We start from the raw sequence: 22,975 nt of genomic DNA on the forward strand, positions 1-22,975 counted from the left end.
TTGGGTGTCATGTAGAAACTATTGCTACTGACAATTGAGCTAATTTATCAAAAACAAGCTATAATATGAAGCTATAATATGAATATTGATGTAGTTACATATGGTTGCTCTGCACATTTAATTTGTTAGCATATGACCTAAAAATTGATAATGATAAAGATCAAATAGTAAATATTGTCCAATGTTTCAGGAACCACCACTTTACTTTGGCAGAATATGTAAAAGCTAGTTGACTAAATCTTGTATTGCTTCAAGATGCTTGCTGGAATACCATGTTGCAATATACCTTAAAAAGGTATATTGCAAGTTGGTAAACTCTACTAAAAATCTGTAAGTTTAACCAGACCATAATTTTTTACAATAATAATTTTCATTTACTCGACTAGATTATTTATTTACTGATCAAGAAGGAAAGATCATAATAGCAGAGCTAATCAAGACAAGTTCCCTTTGTACTCAAGTACTACTTATACGCTGAGTAGGCGGAGCTGGGATTTGATCCTGCAATCCTGCTGCTACGGCCAATAACAATTCCGTACTTTTAGCAGTGCTTTAACCAACTGAGCTATCCTGGCTCGCAATTAACACTACAGTGCAACAGAATGTCTCTAACTTAGTCATTAAAAGATCTGCAGATCTTTTAATGACTAAGTTAGAGACATTTAAAGTTAAATAAAAGACAAAGAGCCTATTGCTTTTGTACTTGATAAAGCAGTTCTACTTGCTCGCCTGTATTGCTTTTGTACAATGCAAAACAGCAGATGTAGTGAAAGTGGAATAATCTAGAAAACAAACTTTTACATAAAAGTGACAAAGTCGTCGAAAAGAAATTAAAAATAAACAAAAGAAAAGGCAGTGAGCCCATCCCATGTTCTGCCTTATCTTCTTCACCCTCATTACCAAAGTTGAATGTTGAATGAAGCTGAAATAAATACTGCATCGGAAAATGCCAATCTACAATGCCCACATATCATTCCTACAATTACAAATATCCATTCCTAAAATTTGATTTTAACTTGGAGGTTTTAACAGCATTATCATCAGTTCAGTGATGGAGATCACATTTTGATAACAATGTAAGGAAAACATTAAATACAATTTTCCAATTAAAGACTGTGGTAACTTCTGAATAATGTTCTTCTCTTATGATACATTTAAAACTTAGAAATAGAACTTCTTGAGCTTCTTGAATAAGGTCTAGAAAAAGCTACTGAGCTTGTATTTCTCTTCAAGGCAATTATTCAGCAAAAACTATTCAATTTGATATTGATGATTAAATCAAATGCTGCATACAGGGAAAAATTTCTCAGCTTTAAGTGGTGATTATGTTGATTGATTTGTTTTGTGCTCTGCAGTATTTTATTCTATGGCATACTTTGAGTCATTACTTCTATAAATACATAGTTCTGCTATATTTATTTTATTTTGTTTTAAAATATGACAAAAAAATGTTTTTAAACAAATTTTTTTAAATTAAAATCAAGTTTTTCTCTTTGACTAATGATTTAATCTTGATCTCTGAGACATGTTGTGTTCATATTAAAGAGAATGATAAAAAAATGTTTGGGCTAAATTTTTTTGATTAAAACAAAAGAATAAATGTATATCAAGAAAAAATAACTTTTTATCTTAATTGAAGCTCGCCTTCTCCATTTTGTTGTAGGACAAAAAGTCAGCATAATATATGCCGCAATCTACAGACTTGATAATTTATTCAAGCCCATTTTATTTCTAAGAGTTTCAGTACATGATATCATTGATTTTTGTTTGTTTGTGATCAATTATGTAAACAAATGAAAAAATCAATGACGTCATGTACTTAATAATTGCTCTAATTAATTTCGCCTCAATATATCAATATTTAAATTCAAGGTCAAATTATGCAAACTAAAGTGTAAACTTGATGCCCATATTCTTTCTCCTCATGGTTGGTAATATTAGAAATAACTTACCGTTTGATGTTTTTAATGCTAAAAACATCAAGAGCTTTAAAATTAAAATTAATATTATTAACTTCGAAAAATTCTCTTGTAAAATAATTCTCTCACACAATATAAAGAAGTTATTTAAATATAAATCAGTTTCCTTTTTGCAACCTCAAACACTCTTAGGTCGGCAGTTAGGTTGGCATTGACGAATGCTAACCCTAATTCCAAGGGCTATATATATATTTTTGAACTTAATGAATATTTTATATTAAACTAGTCTATTGATATTTAAAGAAAAATTAAGGAATTTTGATGAAAAACAAACTTTCTTTTTGTAAATAATCATAATTTTTAAAAATTTGCGTATAAAATTAAAAAAAGCCTTTCTATTTTAAACACCAAACCTTAAGAAAAAGCATATGTGTATTTAATTTATACATATACATACATACATATATATATATATATATATATATATGTGTGTGTGTGTATAAATATATATATATATATATATATATATATATATATATATATATATATATATATATATATATATATATATATATATATATATATATATATATATGTATATATGTATATATGTATATATGTATATGTATATATATATATATATATATATATATATATATATATATATATATATATATATATATATATATATATATATATATATATAGTTTTATAGATTGTTGCATTTGGGAGTACGGAAGGAAAAAAATGCTTTTTATTACAACAAATATGTCACTTTTAATTACTTTTAACTTTCGTCCAACATTTGCGTGTTGTCAGAAAGTTAAAACCATTAATTTAATTACAAATTAATTGTTTTTTTTTAAAAAAACAATTAATTTGTAATTTTTTTTAATTGACCAGAATGTTTTTAAAAACATTCTGAATGTTTCTAAAACTTTCTGAATGTTTTTAATAATATAAACAATGTTTTTATTTTTATTTTTTTTAATAAAAATGTTTTTATTTTTATTTTTTTTACTGTAAATCATGCACGGAGTATTGCTACATCAATTATCTTATAGCCTAACTCGCAACAAAGTGCTGCTAAATGGACTGACAAATAGCTTGAGTCGCAACTGAGTGCTGCTACATCGACTGACAAATAGCCTGACTCGCAATGGAGTGTTGCTACATCAACTACCTTATAGCTTGACTCGCAAGGGAGTGCTGCTACATCGACTGAGGGTTTGGTTGGGGCAGGCAGTCTAGCAAGTGATAAAATAAAAAATTCCGGTCTTGCATTTTAATTTTTACTTTTTGTCAACAAAATATGACACCATTATACCATTTAATAAAAAACTATTTTTATCTTATGCCTGTAATGTCTTCTTTTTGACAGTTTGATTTATGTAGTTTTGTAACAATTTTGTAACGTTTTTTATTACACCTGATGATGCTGACCGCAAAAGGTCAGCGAAATATTGTGTAAATATATAATTACATCAAAATATATTTAAAACAAAAAGTTTATACGCAGCCGTTTTAATCAAATCTAATATATATATATATATATATATATATATATATATATATATATATATATATATATATATATATATATATATATATATATGTATATATATATATATATATTAGAGTGTTCCAAGTTACTGTGTTCAAATTTTTTTTAATAATATCAATTTGGGTCATAATTGCTCTTGTATCTATACATGAAAGTCCTTAAGCCAAAAATGAGACAGATTCAGTAATAATTAGGGGTGGGGCAAAGTTGAACAATTTTAGCGGACACTAAAGATATTATGTAATTTTTCAATTTTTTTAAGCTTATCTGAAGTTATTTCATTTTTTGTTTGATGGTTTCATTTTATATATTTTAACCTCCAAGTGTGAGAGTAAGTACTAAGTAATGGTAGTTTTAGTTCATGAGAAATATAATAAATGTATAATAATTTTATAATAAATTAAATATAGTAATCTGTAAAATGAGATTTTAAAAAGAAATATATTATTTGTATAGCAACTTTTTTTGCTTATTTACTTAATTTTAATTTAAGTCAACTTTTAGTTGCTTTCACTTCTTCTCATGTTTGTATTTCTTGCACAAGTCTCCACTATTATTAATATGATTATTGATTAAGTCAATTATAATTTAATAATTAATTACTATACCACACGCAGTTGTTTCAGATTTGAATTCTTCAAAGATTCCAAGATAAATTATATTTTAAAAATTAAATTAAATATTTATATATTCATTGTTCAAACTGAAAGTTGTTATTATTAAACTAAAAATTATTATTCTGTAGTAGACTAGTAGTAGTAGTAGTAGTAGTAGTAGTAGTAGTAGTAGTAGTAGTAGTAGTAGTAGTAGTAGTAGTAGTAGTAGTAGTAGTAGTAGTAGTACTAGGTTATTTCAATCATTCATTAAAAAAAATTTTTAATGCTTGCGTGAAACAGAAGTTTGATTTGAAAAATGGCAAAAGCTCCAACAACGAGAAGTTCTGCCAGTGTGTGGTTAATTGGAAAATCAACTAAAGTGTTGGAATGCTCCAGACTTCCATCGAATCAACAAGTACTGGCAAACTTCCTCTACTATCACAAGAAGAAAAGAAATCATAAAACTCAAGTGCCAATATTACTATATCCGTCTTTTATTACTGGGATATGGCTAGGATACCGACTACACCAGTTAGATATTCTGCCAAAAAATTACTGAAGTTACGTAATGTCTACAAGTTTTTTAAAAAAAAGTCGCACAACAAATTTCGAGGGATACAGAATGAAAGAGGAAACTTTCAAAAATGATTTACATGAACTTTTTGATGTTGCACGATCAGATGCATTGCAGATTATTTGCATAATAAGGAAGACAAAGCATTTCTGGTATCCCAGCGAGAAGATGTCTCCAGTTCCAGTTTTGGAGGTATGGATAGCATTTGGCCCAACAGGAATCTCAAAAAATTAAACGAGCAGAAAAACATTTAAAACAAAAAGAAAGGGATGCTGAAGATGCCAGGAAAAACCAAGAAGTGGTCACTTCAACTCTACTGTCAGAACATTCTTCCAGCTCTTCCGCTTCTGAAACTGAGTTTATATCTGATGATGAACTTTTCAGCATTTCCACAAGGCTACCTCAATCAGCTCCAAAAAGGGCAAGGAATAACATCTGATTCCAGACTTGAACCTCACACTTGACCACGTTAACATTAGTGATATGCAAGCTAATTATGTTATTGCTGCAGCTGCTCAAGCCCTTGGACATGATCTGGATAGCATTTCAGTTTTTGCAGCGCTATCCGTCATTCTAGAATAAATACACGCAATTCCAAGGCAGTCAAGGACCAAAAATCATATTCAACCCAGGTACCACTTCTGTTGCACTGGGATGGAAAACTCCTACCAGATATTGTTCAGACAAATGTAAAGGTAGACAGAATTGCAATCCTAGTTTCTGGAGCAGGAGAAGAAAAGTCATTTGGGTTCCCAAAATCAGTTTTTATTTTTTAGCCGTTAAAGTGATCCCCAATTGCCAAAACAAGTTGTGTTCATAAAAAATCCTTGAGAAATAATTTTCATGTTAATTAAACTTTCCAGAACAAATTATTTATTAAGATATTAGCAAAAGACTTTATAATTTTTAATACCTTTTTTTTCTCGAAGGTAAGAAGACTTTGCTGGTCTGGTTAATGGGCTTTTGTAGTAAATAAATGACATCAAAACAAAAAAGTTCTTTCAAATAATTTTAACTCGAGTTATAAATGTTATTTTTGGGTTTTCCCATTTCAGTTAACTTTTATGTAAAAGAATGCCTTTGTATATTTTATAAAATGAACCAAATTTTTATAAACGAATAAAAATAACACGATCAATAAGTAAACGCTTTAAAAGCTGAATGTATATTTTATTTTTTTTTTAAAATACTAATATTAGTGCTTTAAATATAAGATATGTTAAATATAAGATGTGTATATTTCAAAATTATACTGATATTTATATAATGCGATAGTGGTGTAGTGGTAGAGCGCTCGCTTCATAAGCGAGAGGTTCCGAGTTAAGTAGCCTTCTCATCTTTAGTGGCCTGCTCGGCCTTGAGGAGGTGAATAACAAAAAAACAATCGAACAAAAAATTTATTAAAAACACATTTTTTTTATAAAAGGGAAAAATCCAATCTAATTGTTGATTGTGGAAAAATTATGTGGTAGGTACATTTACTATTCTAACAACATATTTTTATAATGGAAAAAACCATCCAGATTCATATTAACCACTTAACAGGAAGTGTAATTAAACGTAATTAAAAAAATCAACATTTAAAATAAAACAAGGTTTGTGTATACATAGTAAGTTTATCAACATCCAAAATAATATTTTGAAGCATTCCAACTTTACCATCTGACCAAAGTAACCAATATTTTTATCCAATTTTACCATTTGTCTAAAGTTTGTCACTTCAGTAACATAACGGAAGTGTAATATATAATAGATATATAATATATATATAATAGATATAAAATAGATATATAATATATATATATATATACATTATTAAATTTAATGTTAAAATTTATATTATAATAATATTTTACCAACCATAACAAGTTAGACGAATAACTTCTCCTTGTTTAACTGATTCAAGACACAGAGAACAAGTCTCACTGTAATCACTGTCTTGCAACCAGTTGACGTAAGATTTAATGATGCACTAATAAATAATATTTTTGCTTTATTTAAAACTATTGTTAAATATTCAAAGTTTGAATTAAGTGATCGCAAATCTCGATATCTGGAAATGCTTCTGGTTCTTAATTTTTAGTTTTTCACTAAAAAAAACTCAATAGTTTTTTTTCAATAAAAATATTTGCACATTGATCTTAAATTATGATATAAAATCTCATTATAAACCTTATTATTACTATTATTATTAATATTACTATTAAAAGCTATAACTTAAACTTTAATCTTTTAATTTATTTGATAAATCATTAGATTAAAGTAGTGAAATAAAGCATAATGTTAAAAATAAAACAACTGCAAATCACAAAAGTTTAAAGGAATTTTGCGGTGATCAAATATTTGGATTAAAAGAAATCGTGACTAAATTGTGGTTATAACTTATTTAAATATTATTCAATATATTCTCATAAATCAAATATAACTGTTTATTAATTGCTCTTTACTCTCTAATACAGAAACAAAACACAAAACAATACATTTTTTTGTTATCATATATTTATATAAGTATAAGTATTAATATATATCTATTACCCTTTCATTAAAGTAGTGTTACAGCTTTTAATAAATTTAGAATTTGAAAACCAGAAATATTTCCAGATTTCACAATTGGTGAACACTTAATTTGCGCCTATTATTAAAATAATACTATTGTATATATAACAATTATTGGATACATACCACAGAGTTATATATATATATATATATATATATATATATATATATATATATATATATATATATATATATATATATATATATATATATATATATATATATATATATATATATATATATATATATATATATATATATATATATATATATATATATATTTTATGAAAAGATCAAGAAAAATCCAATGGCAAGTGTCAACATATATATATATATATATATATATATATATATATATATATATACAGCCCTGGAAATTAGGAAAATTGAGGTTGGTAATAATTTGCCAACCTTAATCTGTAAGAGGTCATCATCTGGTTAGCAAAAAAAATTGATACAAAGGTTTCACCATAAAACATAAAAATAAGATCAGCTATTTTTTGCCAAACTTAAACACTTCTAGGTCAGCAGTTAGGTTGGTATTGTACATGCACATTTTTTGGGTATATATCACATCAACCGACACACTGTAACTATTGGAATTAGTGTATTTCAATTTAAAAATTGCAAAAAACCATTAATATCTCTTATGTAGCTTCTATTATGTATAGATGTAAACTATTCTAAGCTTCTACAACTCTACTAGAGAAAATATTAAATAATACTGTTACAGCATGCCTTTGTTAACTTTTGGCCATGAGCACAAAAACTGTAATGCTTCAATTGAGTTTAAGGTATTGAGTTTTTATCCAATAAACATATCAATATCTCCACAAAAACTTTATTTTTTTATTGAAAGATTATATCTCTTCATAAAAAACCCTCCTACCCTCTTCTAGTGTTGTTAAGTTTATTTTATGTAATTTTCTTTCAAATGACATTTTCTTTAAGCTGGTAAATATTTTGTATTTTTTCCAACTTTATTATACCTTGTTTTAAAAAAGGACACATATTTTGATGAAATGTGCATAAATACTTCTATGAAGTGTATATACATCAACTGATAATAGTGCTATGTGCAGTAGGGATAAGACAATTTTTAAAGACCCTATCCCCATGTTATTTTTTGTGGAGTTTTTATGAAAAGATCAAGAAAAATCCAATGGCAAGTGTCAACATTAAAAAAATGTCACCCCCCTTATTCAAAATTAAAAAAATATATACAATTATACATTGTACAAAATGGTTTTTTTTAATCAGAAATACAAACATAAAGGTTTTAGTGTTCATTTGTCAAAAGAAATTTAATGTTAATTTTTTCAATGCTTTTGCACAATGGAACTATATCCTGCAGAACTTTAACTGCACGTTCAGCACAAATGTTTGACCTTTGAGTTGGGATTGGAGTCGGCTCAACCGACCAAAAAGTCCTTAAAGTCTTTATTGCCTTTGAGTGATCTTTGCAAACGGCTGCCAAATTATTGTAGTTATCCTGATTATAAACCTGACCAGAAAACCAGATGTCACTCCACATGCCACTAATAAAGTCACATGATGACTGACCTTCGGCTGACTGTCGAAATTCTGGAAGTAAAATATAAGCTAGCAAAGCATAGATTGCTCGGCTGTTCCATCTTGCATTGCTTATATTTGGCAAAGTTCTGAAATTTACTTTAGGGAAGCATCCTGTTTTCTTAAACTGTCTGTAACAAGTGATCAAGTGATGAAGGAAAGCCATACCATCTCTAAAAACAATTTCTTCTTCTTTCTTCAGAGCATCTCCAGAATTGTCAAAAGATGCTTTCAGTTGCTGGTACTCTTCTGCTATTCTGCTAATTCTGCTAAAATGCTTCTGTAGTAGTGTGACTGGCCCAACAGATTTTCCTGTATTTGCAGAGCTTGTATCAGAATTTTTCTCCTGCTTTCATTGTAGCTTTGTAAACACCACTTTGACTTGGAATTGGAATAGAAATTCCATCTTTTGCAAGAGTTTTGCAGACTGTGTGTGCCTTTTTTGAACTCAGTTTTGCTTTTGTCGCCAAATTTATTGCATAATCAGTTTTTTGTCTTTTACGTTGTTGGAGCCTCTGAATCTTGAGAACCACTGTCAAAATCTTGTTTTTCTTCTTCAGTGCTAAAATGTTCTTCATCTTCACTGCTTAAATCATCCTTAGTATCTTTACTGACTTTTTGCTTAATCAACTTTAGTTTTCTAGGATGAACTCCTTGTTTCTACCATTTATTGACATCTGAAGATTATAGAACGCTTTATCTTCCTGGCACAACCATTCTCCATTTTCATCAGTTACGTTGAACAAGTTGGTAAAGTCTTGCGTTCCTGGTTTTCTGCTGTCTTTTTCATACTTGTTTAGTACATTCTCAATTTTTCTTTCCACTGTAGATTTGCCTTTTTGAATTGGAAGATTCAGTTTTTTCCATAAGATTTTTACTTCTTTGACCACTATCACAACTCTCTCCTGTCTACTTTTCACATTTGCAGCCGAACACTTAAATCTGTCCAGGATATGCTGTTCTGTTGGCATTTTGTTCATTTGATCAAGACTGTCAATAATCTTTGCATACTTTCTTGGCTGTTTCAAACCTCACCGAATTTGATTCCCATAGTGTCTTATTCAAATCTGAAGGAAGACTATTTTTAGACATCTTGACTATAGTCTTGTCGAATTATAATTTGAGTGTAAATTTAATTATCTACAAATAAACAAATCTTATGAGTTTAGGTTATCAAAAGAAGTTTATGAAATATCAAAAGTCAGGTGATGATAACAAATATAATATATAATATGAAAGATTATGTAATAAGAATGCATACATTTAGCAAAATCACACCAGCAATAAACTGAAGCTGTGATACCTTAAACTGTACTGTATCTAACAATAGATACACTATGAGTCATAAAAAAACATGCCACTGAACTTATTGCAATAACTTTGCTCATTGTGAACCGATTTTAAAAATGGTGTCTTCTTCAAGTAGAGAACAAGAACAATACTTGACTAATATAAAATATTACTTGTTAAATTCTTTTTTATTGTCTTAACCTAGAATTTTTAAACTAATTTTAACTTCTATATAAGAAATCAGACAATTATTCTGTTGTTAAAGTTTGGAGTGTTCGTGTACAGTCAGTTTTTAGAATTGGGTTGCCATTAGACGAATGTTTTTCTGCAATTCAATTCTTAACAAAACCTGAAATTTCGTTAGACATCAAACCAAATTTGACAAAGTTATGGTAGAAAGTTCAGTGGCATATTTTTTTATGACTCATAGTGTAGATGGGAGAAAACAGTTTTCAGCTAAGGGGGGTGAACTTTTTTAAGATTTAACACTTTCAAATGGTATTTCCAGTTTTAAAATGTAATTTCTCCACTCATAGTGGCATGGGAAACCAAAAATTGCCAAAAAAAAAATTTATTCATACCTCTAATGTGCAGTGAAATGTACATACATTGGCAACTTAAGCCAAAAATTTTATCTATTGAACTATTTAAATTTTGATTTGACAAGACTCAAATTAAGTAATCGTGAATTGCATTATCTGGAAATATTTCTGGTCATCAAATTCTCAGTTTATTATAAACTTTTAACACTGTTTTAATGAAATGTTCAGTTTATCATATTGCAAAAAACAAAACTACTGCAAAATTTTACTACTGCAAAAATAATAACACTAAAAAGTTACATATTTTAAACTATTGCTTGTTTAAACATCAGGCAATTTAAAGATTATAAATTGAAAAAAAATTTTTTTTACTAAAGGTCTGAAAAAATTTGTGCAATAATTTAAAAATCAACCAATAAAAAATTATACCAAAGCTATTTGCGAATTGCATGAAATATTAAAATCGATATTTGTTTAAGGAAAACTTTGAGGAATTATTTAAAAATTTGAATGTTTTAAATTAGAAACTAATTAACTAATAATAAAAATAATAATAAAAAAGATATATTTTAAAATAAGTTATTAGAGTTTTTTTATTTTGTTTTAAAATAATTGTAAAGAGTTTAAATTAGTTTTTATATATTTTCAAATTACTATGAATTCAATTTTGTATACATATCTGCTAAAGAGTTGCAGAGCATTTAATTTATAAGAAAATATTTAACAAAATATAAATAAGATATAAAAGTATTTAACATCTAATTTTGGGATTTCTTTTATTTAAAATATTTGATCACCACTAAATTCTTTTAGACTGTTGTGATCTGCGGTTGTTTATTAATACTACTTTGTACTATATGCTTTATTTTTCTAGTTTTATCTGATGATTTATAAAATGATTAAAAATCTTAAAGTTTAAATCATAATTTTTAATAAAAATAAAAATAATATGTTTTTTATGAGATTTAATAATATCATAATTCAAAATCAATATAAATACTTTTTATTGAATAACAGCTATTTATGAGCTATTGAGCAATAAAAACATTTACACTTAAAAGCTAAAAATTTAAAGACCGGAAGCATTTTCAAATATCGCAATTTACGATCACTCGAGTTGAAGTGTTGTAGCTTAAAATGTTTGATATAGTTTAAGTGGCATTTATTTAGAAAACATTAAGTCGCAATTAAATATTGTAAAAAATATTTTCACTGCAATTGTGAAATAATTTATATTTTTGAGAAAAAAAACAACAGATTATTAAATAATTTTTTACATAAAAATTTCCCAAATTGAATTAAAAAAAAGAAAAAGTCTAAACTTTTCATTATACTTAATTCAAAGATTTTTAAGTAAAAAAGCTTAAATTAAATACGACTTAAAAGACTGAAAATTTGCTTGAATATATATATATATATATGTATAATATATATATATATATATATATATATATATATATATATATATATATATATATATATATATATATATATATATATATATATAGTATATATATATATATATATATATATATATATATATATATATATATATATATATATATATATATATGTATATATATATATATATATATATGTATATATATTTATATTTGTATATATATATGTATATATATATATGAATATATATGTATAATATATATATATATATGTATATATATATATACAATATATATGTATATCCCTGGTAGTACCGCGCTCAACTTGTTTCTCTGCGTAGCGGCCTTGTTTGTCGAGGTTTGTGTGTAAAAAAAAATATATATATATATAAATAGACAGGGTGTTAGCCAGCCTTCTTTGTACTGCGTATAACACAAAGTTCCCAGTTGGTTTAAAATTCCCAAAGGTTCAAAAGATCATGAAGCACATGAAACGTATCATTTATGTTATACTTGCATAAAACATACAAGAAGATAATTAAATACATAAAATTAATACATTAAAATAAATAAATAAATTATTTAGTTATAGAAAGTTTTCTCTTTACTTATCTCTGACAACATTTTACAGCCTTAAAATATCATATTTAATGCAATTTAAAATCAATACAAATTTATTTAAAGTTTACACATAAAAATTTATTCAATGATAAAAATTATAATATAAAACCAGAACAAACATTCGATTATATATGTAAAAAAGTTCACGAAAATTTTAAATATTAAATACTAAAGTATTTAAAAACTTTCCATACAATATAAAATGTTTTTATCAGCAGTCATCTTATTAAAAAGTTGATACAGCTATTTAAAAAGTTACAAGAGGATCATGGAAATTTAATACTATTAGGCTTTTTTTTTTACATATATAATTTGGAAACGATAATAAATATAAAAGAAGACAGTATATGTAAATGCCTGTTTGAACTTTTTAAAACTGTATTTAAAAGCAATGTATGCAATTAAAATAGAATAAAGTATCAAATTCTTTCAATCAGAAGATTACTCAGAATAAAAAAGTGGAACAATTAGAATTTAATATTAACAAAATATAAAAATAATCCAGCTATGAATAAAACACACCAAAAAAATAACAATTTCAAAAATATTTATGTATGTAAAAAATGTCATATTTTTATACTTATTTGGAGTCTTAATTTGCTTGTATAAGAGTCATTTTTTGTAAGAATCAGGCAGTCAATGGAAGTGACCTCCTCCAAATTGCTTGAATTTTTTATATATTGATCAGAATATAGAGAAAACCTGTTGGGGAAAAAAAAAATTTTCAAAAATGTTTCGTTCACTCGGAATCTGGGCTTAAATTTTTGAGATTTTTTTAAAAATTTTTAGAAATTTAGTTTTTGCCACCTTTGAACCCATTTTTTTGGCAAAAAGTTGCACATAGCTTTTGTAGTTAATATCAGACGTAACCCAAAAGCTCTCTCTAAAAAATATAAAAAAGTTGCGTGACACTGTGCGGTTGGCTAATTATCATAGTTCAAAAGTACAAAATCAATCACTTTTGTCAATTTTTAATCGGAGTTAATTCTAGCGGCGAAGTGTTGCACACAATTTTTCTTTTAGGATTTGAAATTATCAAAGGTATTGAGTCTAAAAATGCAAAGAAAGTTATGTGATACCTAAGGCCCATTAATATGATAAGGCTTGAAATTGGAAAAAAATGTTTTAGTATACTTACGAAATGAACCATTACGGCAGAGGCGCTTAGTTTTGTAAAAATGTAAACATATCCAACTGTCAATACAAAAAGGTCCTAACATAATAATAAAAAAAATTCGTGTGATCTTTAGATATTAAGTTAAAAATAAAGGTACAAATTGTTAAAAATGATTAAGTACGAAGAAATATTTTTTTGGACACACAGATGAGGTTTTCGCTCACAATAAAATTTCTATCATCCAAAATTAGCATTTAGCATTACACAAAACATTGCACGTAATGTTAAGAAAAAATTTAAGCGTTTCTGATTATGATATAGAAATCATAACAATTGAAATAAATAATAATAAAAAACAATACATGATCAGAAGTGAATTATTTAAATTTACGTCATAACCAAATAACTTGTGGTGATCGAATGGAAGAAGAATCGCTGATATCACGATTGTGGAGAAACAAGCTAGTGGGCGGTTGTTTACTTTACCATAAAAATGTCTTAACTTTATTTTAACGATCTTTAAAATTTGCATAAATAGAGTAGATATTTTATCATTGCTATTGAGAAATAGGTACTGCATAAATAGAACTTGTTTTTAGTTGAGTATGAAACAAAACAAATATTTTTATGAAAACTGTTGTTGCTTTTCAAAAGGAAATTGTGGATCATTCAAAAAACATAACATTATAAACAAAATGTTCTACATTCATCAGCTGGGAGATGTTGATGTTAAGAAACACCTCATCAACTTAAAGGTAATTATGTATTTTAAATTTACGCAGACTGTAATATAATTTTTATAATTACATACTTTATAACTTCTCTGCAATAAGATTTTGAGACAAAGTTCTTTAAACAAAACAAAAATAGCTCTTTTAATTAATTCCTCACTCTTTTAATAAATAATCACTAAATTAATCACACTCTTGCAATATTGTATTTTAATAATAACAACAATGTATTTCAAACTTGTAAACATTTTTCGTGAAGAGTCAGATTATAAACAATGCTTTAAATGACACACTTAATAATTGTTTAAAAAATTGTTTTTAGGTCATGCGATTAAACGATAATAATATTTGGGAAGAAAATGGACTTATTGCAAATAGACTTCAAAGAAATCTTGAAAAGGATGAACAAATATGTGCTTTTCACCGGTACACGTTTGGTATTGCATGGAGTCCTCCAAAAACATGCTTTCATCCTCACCATCTAAATATAAAAGGAAAAAAATCTCCCGCTTTAAGGGCGTCACCAATACATGTTGTCATATCAATGTCAAAGCGATACAATGAAGTATTTTCAGTTGGTGCAATGCTGTGTTTTACCCATTTAAAGCAAGAAACTGCTTTATCTAGAGTCAACGAAAACACCAATTTATGTACAGAAACACAAACACAACAAGAACAAACATATATGACACCTGCTACTCCAGATGAAGAATTTGATCCCGGTGAAATTAATGTTTCACAGGAGATTTTGGACGAATCTCTAAGAAGCCGTGAGAGTGTAACTGAGGTTCTTAATGCAAGTCCAATAAAATTTAGATTAAAAAGGAAGTTCGAATATCTGGAAGATACTACTAAAGATAAGTTAAAACGCAAGTATGTTCGCCTAGAAAACTTATTAAAGAAAAAATTTGCGGAAGCTGTTGCTCCTCGACAAGAGGAAATACTTATAGATTTTCTTAACAGTAAAAATGTTGATGAAATAAATAGCCCTCTCCCAATTGAAATTATTCGTGCTCAGAAAGTATATAAGCAAAGTGATTCCATGGGAAAGTTAGTTATCCTCTCATTATTAGACCATACCAAGTATACCAAAAAGTTTATAATGAACACATTTGAGTGTACCAAACATCGTATAGAAACAGCAAGAAAATGGCATGCATCTCATAAAGGGTTGGCATTTCCAGAGAAGAAAGTATTCGTCCGATCTAGTCTTGATCAAACAAAGTGTGAACATTTCTTAGACTTTATATTTACAAGCGGTATTTTGCATGATGTTGCTTATGGAATAACCAAATTAAAATACGACAGCGGTGAAGAACAAAAGATAGTGCATGCAATACTGACGACAAAATATAGCCACGCTATCATGTTCTATCGAAAAAGTTGTAGTGAAAACAATTATATACCATTATCTGATTCAAGTTTGTGGAAAGTATTGCATGCAATAAAACCTTCAAGTCGAAAAAGCTTAGCTGGATTAGATGATGTTACTGCTTCAGGCATGAATGGTTTTCAAACATTACGAAAATTGGCACAAAGATTTAGTTTAAAATCTCTCAAAGCTGCCCTTGAAAAAGGAAAAAGGTATTTGAAAACAAGTTATCAAACCAACTGTAGTGTCAATGACTCAAACATTTCTTCTCATAGCTCAAAACATGCCTTATCAGATCCATCTGAAAAAAATCTTCAATCCAACACAGAGATATCAGAAGTGGTATGTGCCGATTGCTATGATTTGTGCAAAGCTATCGAGATGATCAAAGAACTAACAATTCAAAATTCTGACGATGCTGATTCTATTTATGATTTGGAAATTGCTGTAAAGGATGTATTCAACTACATAAAACACCTGATGAGAGATTCTCAACAGAAAAAGGCAAAAATTGAAGCTTTTAAGCAATTAAACGATGAAACTGCTTTCTGGCTTAAAGATTTTTGTCAAAAAATTCTTCCGGTTCGATACAGAGAGGGCCAAAGAGAGTATTTTGGCAAGAAAGGAATGAGTTTACATGTGGATATATTCTTCATAAAAATAGCAGGAAAGTTATTCAAACGTGTTTACTTTACTTCAATGTATAGGTGTGATCAGGGAATAGGTGATGTTGTTTCGTTAGCCACTGCAGTTTTAGACCAATTCAGAATTGATCAACCGCATATCAAGAAAATGTTTACCAACACTGATAATGCCGGCTGCTATCAGGGAAATCTTTCAGCTGAAGCAATCTACAATGTATGCAAAGAGAGAGATATAAAGTTGCTGAGATATGATTATAATGAACCCTGTTGTGGAAAAGATCAATGTGACAGGGAGAGTGCAGTTGTAAAGACAATTTTAAGGAGTTACGTTGACTCTGGTAATAATCTTTTGACTGCTGAAGATATACACAAGGCTATGCATTATAGTTTTGGCGCTAAAGATGCAAAAGTAGCAGTTGCTCAAATTAGCAATGATAAAACTGTAGTTACTGGACCAAAGATTAAGAACATTAGCAACTATCACTCATTTGAGTTTGGTGCGAAAAGTATGAAGATGTGGCGTTATTTCAATATCGGTGAGGGAATTGAACAAGAGTATGGAAATCTTAAAATTCAACCCTCGATTAAGTTGTTGTTGCCATATAGCAAAACAGGTAATTCAATTAAGCGTAACAAGTCACTTAAGGAAAAACAGAAAAGAAGTGACAGGCAATTATATTCATTAAGATTTTACACTGAAATGAATTGTACTTTATCATTTGAAAGCGATGCTGAGTTAGAAGAACACATGCTATTCGGTCTTCATACAGTTCCGAAATCATTAACATCATTGGATAAAGTTCGCAACTCGTTTGTTCATAAGATGAAAATTACTTCACAACTAAATATGCCAATTTCTTCATCCTCTAACAGTGCTTCCGTAAAAGACAAACCACATTGCATGAACATTTTTCTATTGCAAGGTTGGGCATTACCAGTTCGAAGTTCTTTCAGATTTTCAAATCAGCAGAAAGAACTGTTGTATAAATACTTTATTCATGGAGAAGAATCAGGTAATAAAATGAGCCCTGAGCAGGTTCACATGCAGCTGAGGAGAGAACTTCCGCCTGATCAATATGTAACTAGCCAACAGATAAGATCTTTATTTTCAAGGTAGGCATTGTTGCTATCAAAACTTTTGCAAATTAGATTATGTTTCTGACTGTTAAATAGTTCTTTTACAAATATGAATTAAAATTTAGGTGAAAGTTATAATTTTGTGTGTTTGTTTACATATGTTTAAAAATATGTACAATTGATATTGTTATAGATTTAGTAACCTGAAAAGAAAAGGTAAGCTGGTAGAACCGACAACAGAAAATAATGAAAATAGTCAGGTTAACGATAACAAAGAAGTTTATGGCGAAAATGATGACTTTAATCTGGCAGGAGACAATGAAGATGATAATAAATATGAGGAAGACATCGCCAATCTTGCAAAAGAAATTTGTCTTGTATGGAAAGTGAATGATTGGGTTGCTGTTGCATATGAAAAACAATGGAATATTGGATATATTGTGGAGGTAATATTATTCAAAGTATATATTAGTTTCAAGTTTTTATTTTGTTTTACAAAACAGTGCTCTAAAATAAAAGGAATATAAATAAAATGTAAAAATAATTTCAGAATGACATTATATAAGACTTTACAAGTTTTATTGAATGTAAGCAAAATTAAACAAATCATAAACTCTTTATTATATTATTTGAAATGTTGCGCTAATACTTTTAGGTATCTATAACTGGGATCAGAGTTAATTGTATGATTAACGGGCAAGAGAAGAATACTTTTCGCTGGCCAATTACTACCGAGGAGATAAATAACCAAACTGATAAAATTATCTGATTAGTAAATGCTCCTTTTCTAATCAGTGGTTGTGGCGATTATTCATTATTCGAAGAAGACTATAATACAGTCATATCATTATTCTTAGAGAAACTTACTGCAGCAGAGTAGAAATTATGTGTGATGTGGTGGATAATGTGTGTAAATGACTCTATTAATAAATGAAAAACTAATTTTTAAATGGAAAAACATTTAAATGTTTGATTTATGTTTTATTTAATTAGCAATATAGTTATCTTGATGTTAGATTTTTGTTCAGTTTTTAATTCATGCTATATCATGCGTGTGACAAAATCACACGAATTTTTTTTATTATTATGTTAGGACCTTTTTGTATTGACAGTTGGATATGTTTACATTTTTACAAAACTAAGCGCCTCTGCCGTAATGGTTCATTTCGTAAGTATACTAAAACATTTTTTTCCAATTTCAAGCCTTAATATATTAATGGGCCTTAGGTATCACATAACTTTCTTTGCATTTTTAGACTCAATACCTTTGATAATTTCAAATCCTAAAAGAAAAATTGTGTGCAACACTTCGCCGCTAGAATTAACTCCGATTAAAAATTGACAAAAGTGATTGATTTTGTACTTTTGAACTATGATAATTAGCCAACCGCACAGGTCACGCAACTTTTTTATATTTTTTAGAGAGAGCTTTTGGGTTACGTCTGATATTAACTACAAAAGCTATGTGCAACTTTTTGCCAAAAAAATGGGTTCAAAGGTGGCAAAAACTAAATTTCTAAAAATTTTTAAAAAAATCTCAAAAATTTAAGCCCAGATTCCGAGTGAACGAAACATTTTTGAAAATTTTTTTTTTCCCCAACAGGTTTTCTCTATATTCTGATCAATATATAAAAAATTCAAGCAATTTGGAGGAGGTCACTTCCATTGACTGCCTGATTCTTACAAAAAATGACTCTTATACAAGCAAATTAAGACTCCAAATAAGTATAAAAATATGACATTTTTTACATACATAAATATTTTTGAAATTGTTATTTTTTTGGTGTGTTTTATTCATAGCTGGATTATTTTTATATTTTGTTAATATTAAATTCTAATTGTTCCACTTTTTTATTCTGAGTAATCTTCTGATTGAAAGAATTTGATACTTTATTCTATTTTAATTGCATACATTGCTTTTAAATACAGTTTTAAATAAGTTTTTAAAAAACGCATTCATATTTTTGAGTTTTTGAGCTTATAAAATTCTTTTTATTTGCATTTTTATATTTATCGATATTAACTTTTTGCAATTACCTAAATTACCGCAAAACTAGTTTAATTCAATAATTAACTCAAAACGATGAAAAAATGCTCTTATCATTAGACAGTGCAAATCTGCATAACTAGCATTGGATAATCAGCGTATTTGACAAATATCTATTATTACAAAGAAAATAAATGAAACTCTCTATGCCAAAACAAAGCCAAAATCTGTTAAAACAAAAAAAAAAAAAGTTTTAACTTTCTCTACTAAAAACTGTAGTGCAGATACGTGCCCCCAACCTGTAGTAGATTAGCGGATTTATGTAATAATGTTATCGAATGTTTATTTAGATTCCGGTTTTTTTAAATACATTTATTATTTTCTTAACATTTGACAAAAAACTATAACGAAATGAAAAAAGATTTCTTGATTGCATATTAACAGTTTTGCAAATAACAATTATTTTTTACTTTTAAAAAGTCATAAACTAAAAACTTTAAATATTGTAAAAAAAAAACGAGCAAGTTAATTTTTAGCAAAATAAAATAAAAAGGTGGAATAAAACCCTTATAGGTTTAACTGATAGACATTTCTAAAAAAAAAGCAAAATTTACTAACTGAACAATATATAATAGTCATGTTTAAAAATAGTCAAATAAAAATCAATTAAAACTAAGCATTACATGGTAAAATATAAGAAATATATTTTGTATATAGGCTAACTTATTATAAGCGTACATGCTTTCAATGAACACTCTGTCTCTCAGGTGAAAAATCAATCATTATTATACACTGAGTCTGTCAGATGATAAAATCAATCATTATTAAAACTAAAAAACTAAATTTTTAAAAAAATAAATTAGTTAAAAAGATATTTTTTTAAACCAATTTTTTATTGCCCATTGTTGCTGCATTTCTAATACCTTAACTAATGTAACTTATAAAACTAATATAATCTAAATAAATATTAACATGCTCGCTAGATTAAGCTTGGGGTTTTTGTTGTACAAATAAATTTTCATTCTAAACATCTAGAAACCAAAAAAATGAATTTAATTTAAAAATAGCTAATGATAAATTTTATAAAAATCTAATATTTTTTTATTCAATATAAAGCTTTGGAAGGAACTTTTGTCTAACTTAAACTCAACTTTCTACTTTACTGGTGTCGGATCAAATAAAGTAGAACACGTTCATATCTGCTCTAACTATTATATGAATATTCACATATCATATACACTTTTTTTAAAAACATTATTCATTGAAATAATAATTTTACAAGAATTGAACATAAAAATATCTGCAAAACTGTATCTATAACAAAATGTGTATATATGTCTAAAAAATTTGATACGCAATACTTCTTTGACACAAAAATTACAGTTAACTACAGTTTTTGGATTTCTGTAAAAATTAAAATTTAAGAGGTATATACAGAATTCCAAAAATATCCAGAAAAAGATAATCCCAAAACTCAGTAAAGTATCTTTATTTTACTTAGTTTTGGTCTTATGTCTTTCGGACTTTATGTCTAAATAGATTTTTAGATCACTGTTCCATCAACTTTCACTTTCATGGAATCTCCTTTTATTGACATGTGTTGCTCTTGTTCAAAAGTTCTCTTGAATATGTCAAAAACAGTTTTTGAAACAGTTTTTCCAGTTGCTGGTTCCAACTGGAAAAACTGTTTCAAAGGATCTTTATATAATTAAAAAAATAGCATTAAATGTTAATATTAACACTCTCTAATTGCTTATTTGGCTCATCTACAAATCTTAGAAGTTTTGGTCTGAAGACATATGGCTTAGAATTATGGATCAGATTCTAAACTTGATTGATACTATTATGCCATAAATAAAATTATTATGCTATAAATGTTACCCATCTATTTGAAATCTTTCTGTAATTTAAGACCATTAAAGCTATAGGAAAAAAAATATTTTTTAAACTTTGCACTAAACTGCTTTAATAAAAAATAAAAGTTTCTTTAACGATAAAAATGTAATGTAAATTATTCTTCAGTCAGAAAAATGTTAAAAAAAGAAAAGGAAACAAAAAAGTATTTAAACGAGAACTTGTAAAACAAAATAAAAATTTTCAAAAATTTTCATTTAAAAACTCAAACGCTTGAAAAACCAGTTTTACGTAAAATTTAATACATTTTTTATTATCAATAATAAAAATGAAAGGTATATAAATGAATTCATTAAATTTAGCATCTATTGCCAAGTTATATCAAAATTTAATAACACAACAATAAAACTTAAAGAAACAAACCCGTTGATGATCTTTAACAATGCATGATTCACAGACATTCATTCGGCAAACGTAACAGAACTGATTTGTGACATTTCTTTGCTTGCATTTACAAACACCCATGATTAAATCTAATGTCGAGTTAAAGTGCAGACGAATAATAAGCCGCCATTATGAATTGTGTGTATATTTTGAACACGAAATTTTTTTCGGATTTAATGCAAAAATAACAAGAGACTATGTTTGCTTTGAACACGAAATTTTTTCGGATTTAATGCAAAAATAACAAGAGACTTTGTTTGCTTGATCTGTTTGATTATTTTGATTGGTCAGGTAGGAGAAGTTCGTGTATCTAGCAGATTTGTTCTATACCCAAATTCAAGCCCCCAGACTTGTCTAAATATGGTGAAACTGATATGATCACATCGCTATACCAACTAATTTGTGTTAAAACTCAGAGCAAAATTGACAAATAAGTCTACGCGTAAAATAAAAACGAGAATAAAAAATTTTGCACAAATTAAAATTCAACAATCTACCTCATTATTTTTAAGTACATGTTTTGGAATTATTTTTTTTCCACAAAACAAAATAAAAGAAAAATAAGACTCAAATTATATGTATGTTGCTCCAATATTTAGTCGATAAAGCGGTTTGATGACACCACCCAATGTTTAAACATCTAAAGAATCTTGTCACTAATATTTTACTTTAAATGTAATTATACTTTAAAGATGTGTAAATTAAACCCTAAAAAGATTTTAACAAAAACTCTTTTGATGTCTCTCATTTTAAACTTTTCGAATAATAAAAAACGAGCTTGGACCCACTTACAAAGTTGTTTGCCACATCAATAGCATTTAACGCATCTGCTTAATCTTTATGTACACGTGAAAGGAGATATGGTTTTCGCCTTCAACCTTTATTTTTTTCATTGCAAATAATCCAACAAAAATCATACTTTATGTATGAGTTGTGTTGGATTTCTTTTATAATTTATTTCATAAACAAATCAAAGTGTGTAAAGTATTTCCTAATCCAACGCAAGGTGTTTTCATTAAGTAAAGTCAATAAATTACCAGTTAATTGATTAGTAAATCAATTAGATGACCAGTAAACTAATTTTTTTTTAACATAAAATGTCAATATTATGTTTG

The 22,975-nt window shown here is 27.4% G+C and overlaps 1 protein-coding gene across 1 annotated transcript in view; it reads right to left on the reverse strand.

The window, feature by feature from the left end:
- The window catches only part of LOC100209984 (zinc finger protein-like 1 homolog), a 51,594-nt gene extending 29,529 nt beyond the window's left edge, over positions 1-22,065 (reverse strand). The window contains exons 1-2 of the mRNA XM_065805712.1: positions 21,840-22,065; positions 6,514-6,625 (exon numbers count right to left, since the gene is read on the reverse strand). Of these exons, the coding sequence (XP_065661784.1) occupies positions 6,514-6,625; positions 21,840-21,941 (214 nt within the window). The 5' untranslated portion in view covers positions 21,942-22,065. The remainder of the gene's footprint in view (positions 1-6,513; positions 6,626-21,839) is intronic.
- Between the last annotated feature and the right edge of the window lie 910 nt (positions 22,066-22,975).

The sequence above is a fragment of the Hydra vulgaris genome, chromosome 09, assembly GCF_038396675.1.
Source record: "Hydra vulgaris chromosome 09, alternate assembly HydraT2T_AEP".
NCBI lineage: Eukaryota > Metazoa > Cnidaria > Hydrozoa > Anthoathecata > Hydridae > Hydra > Hydra vulgaris.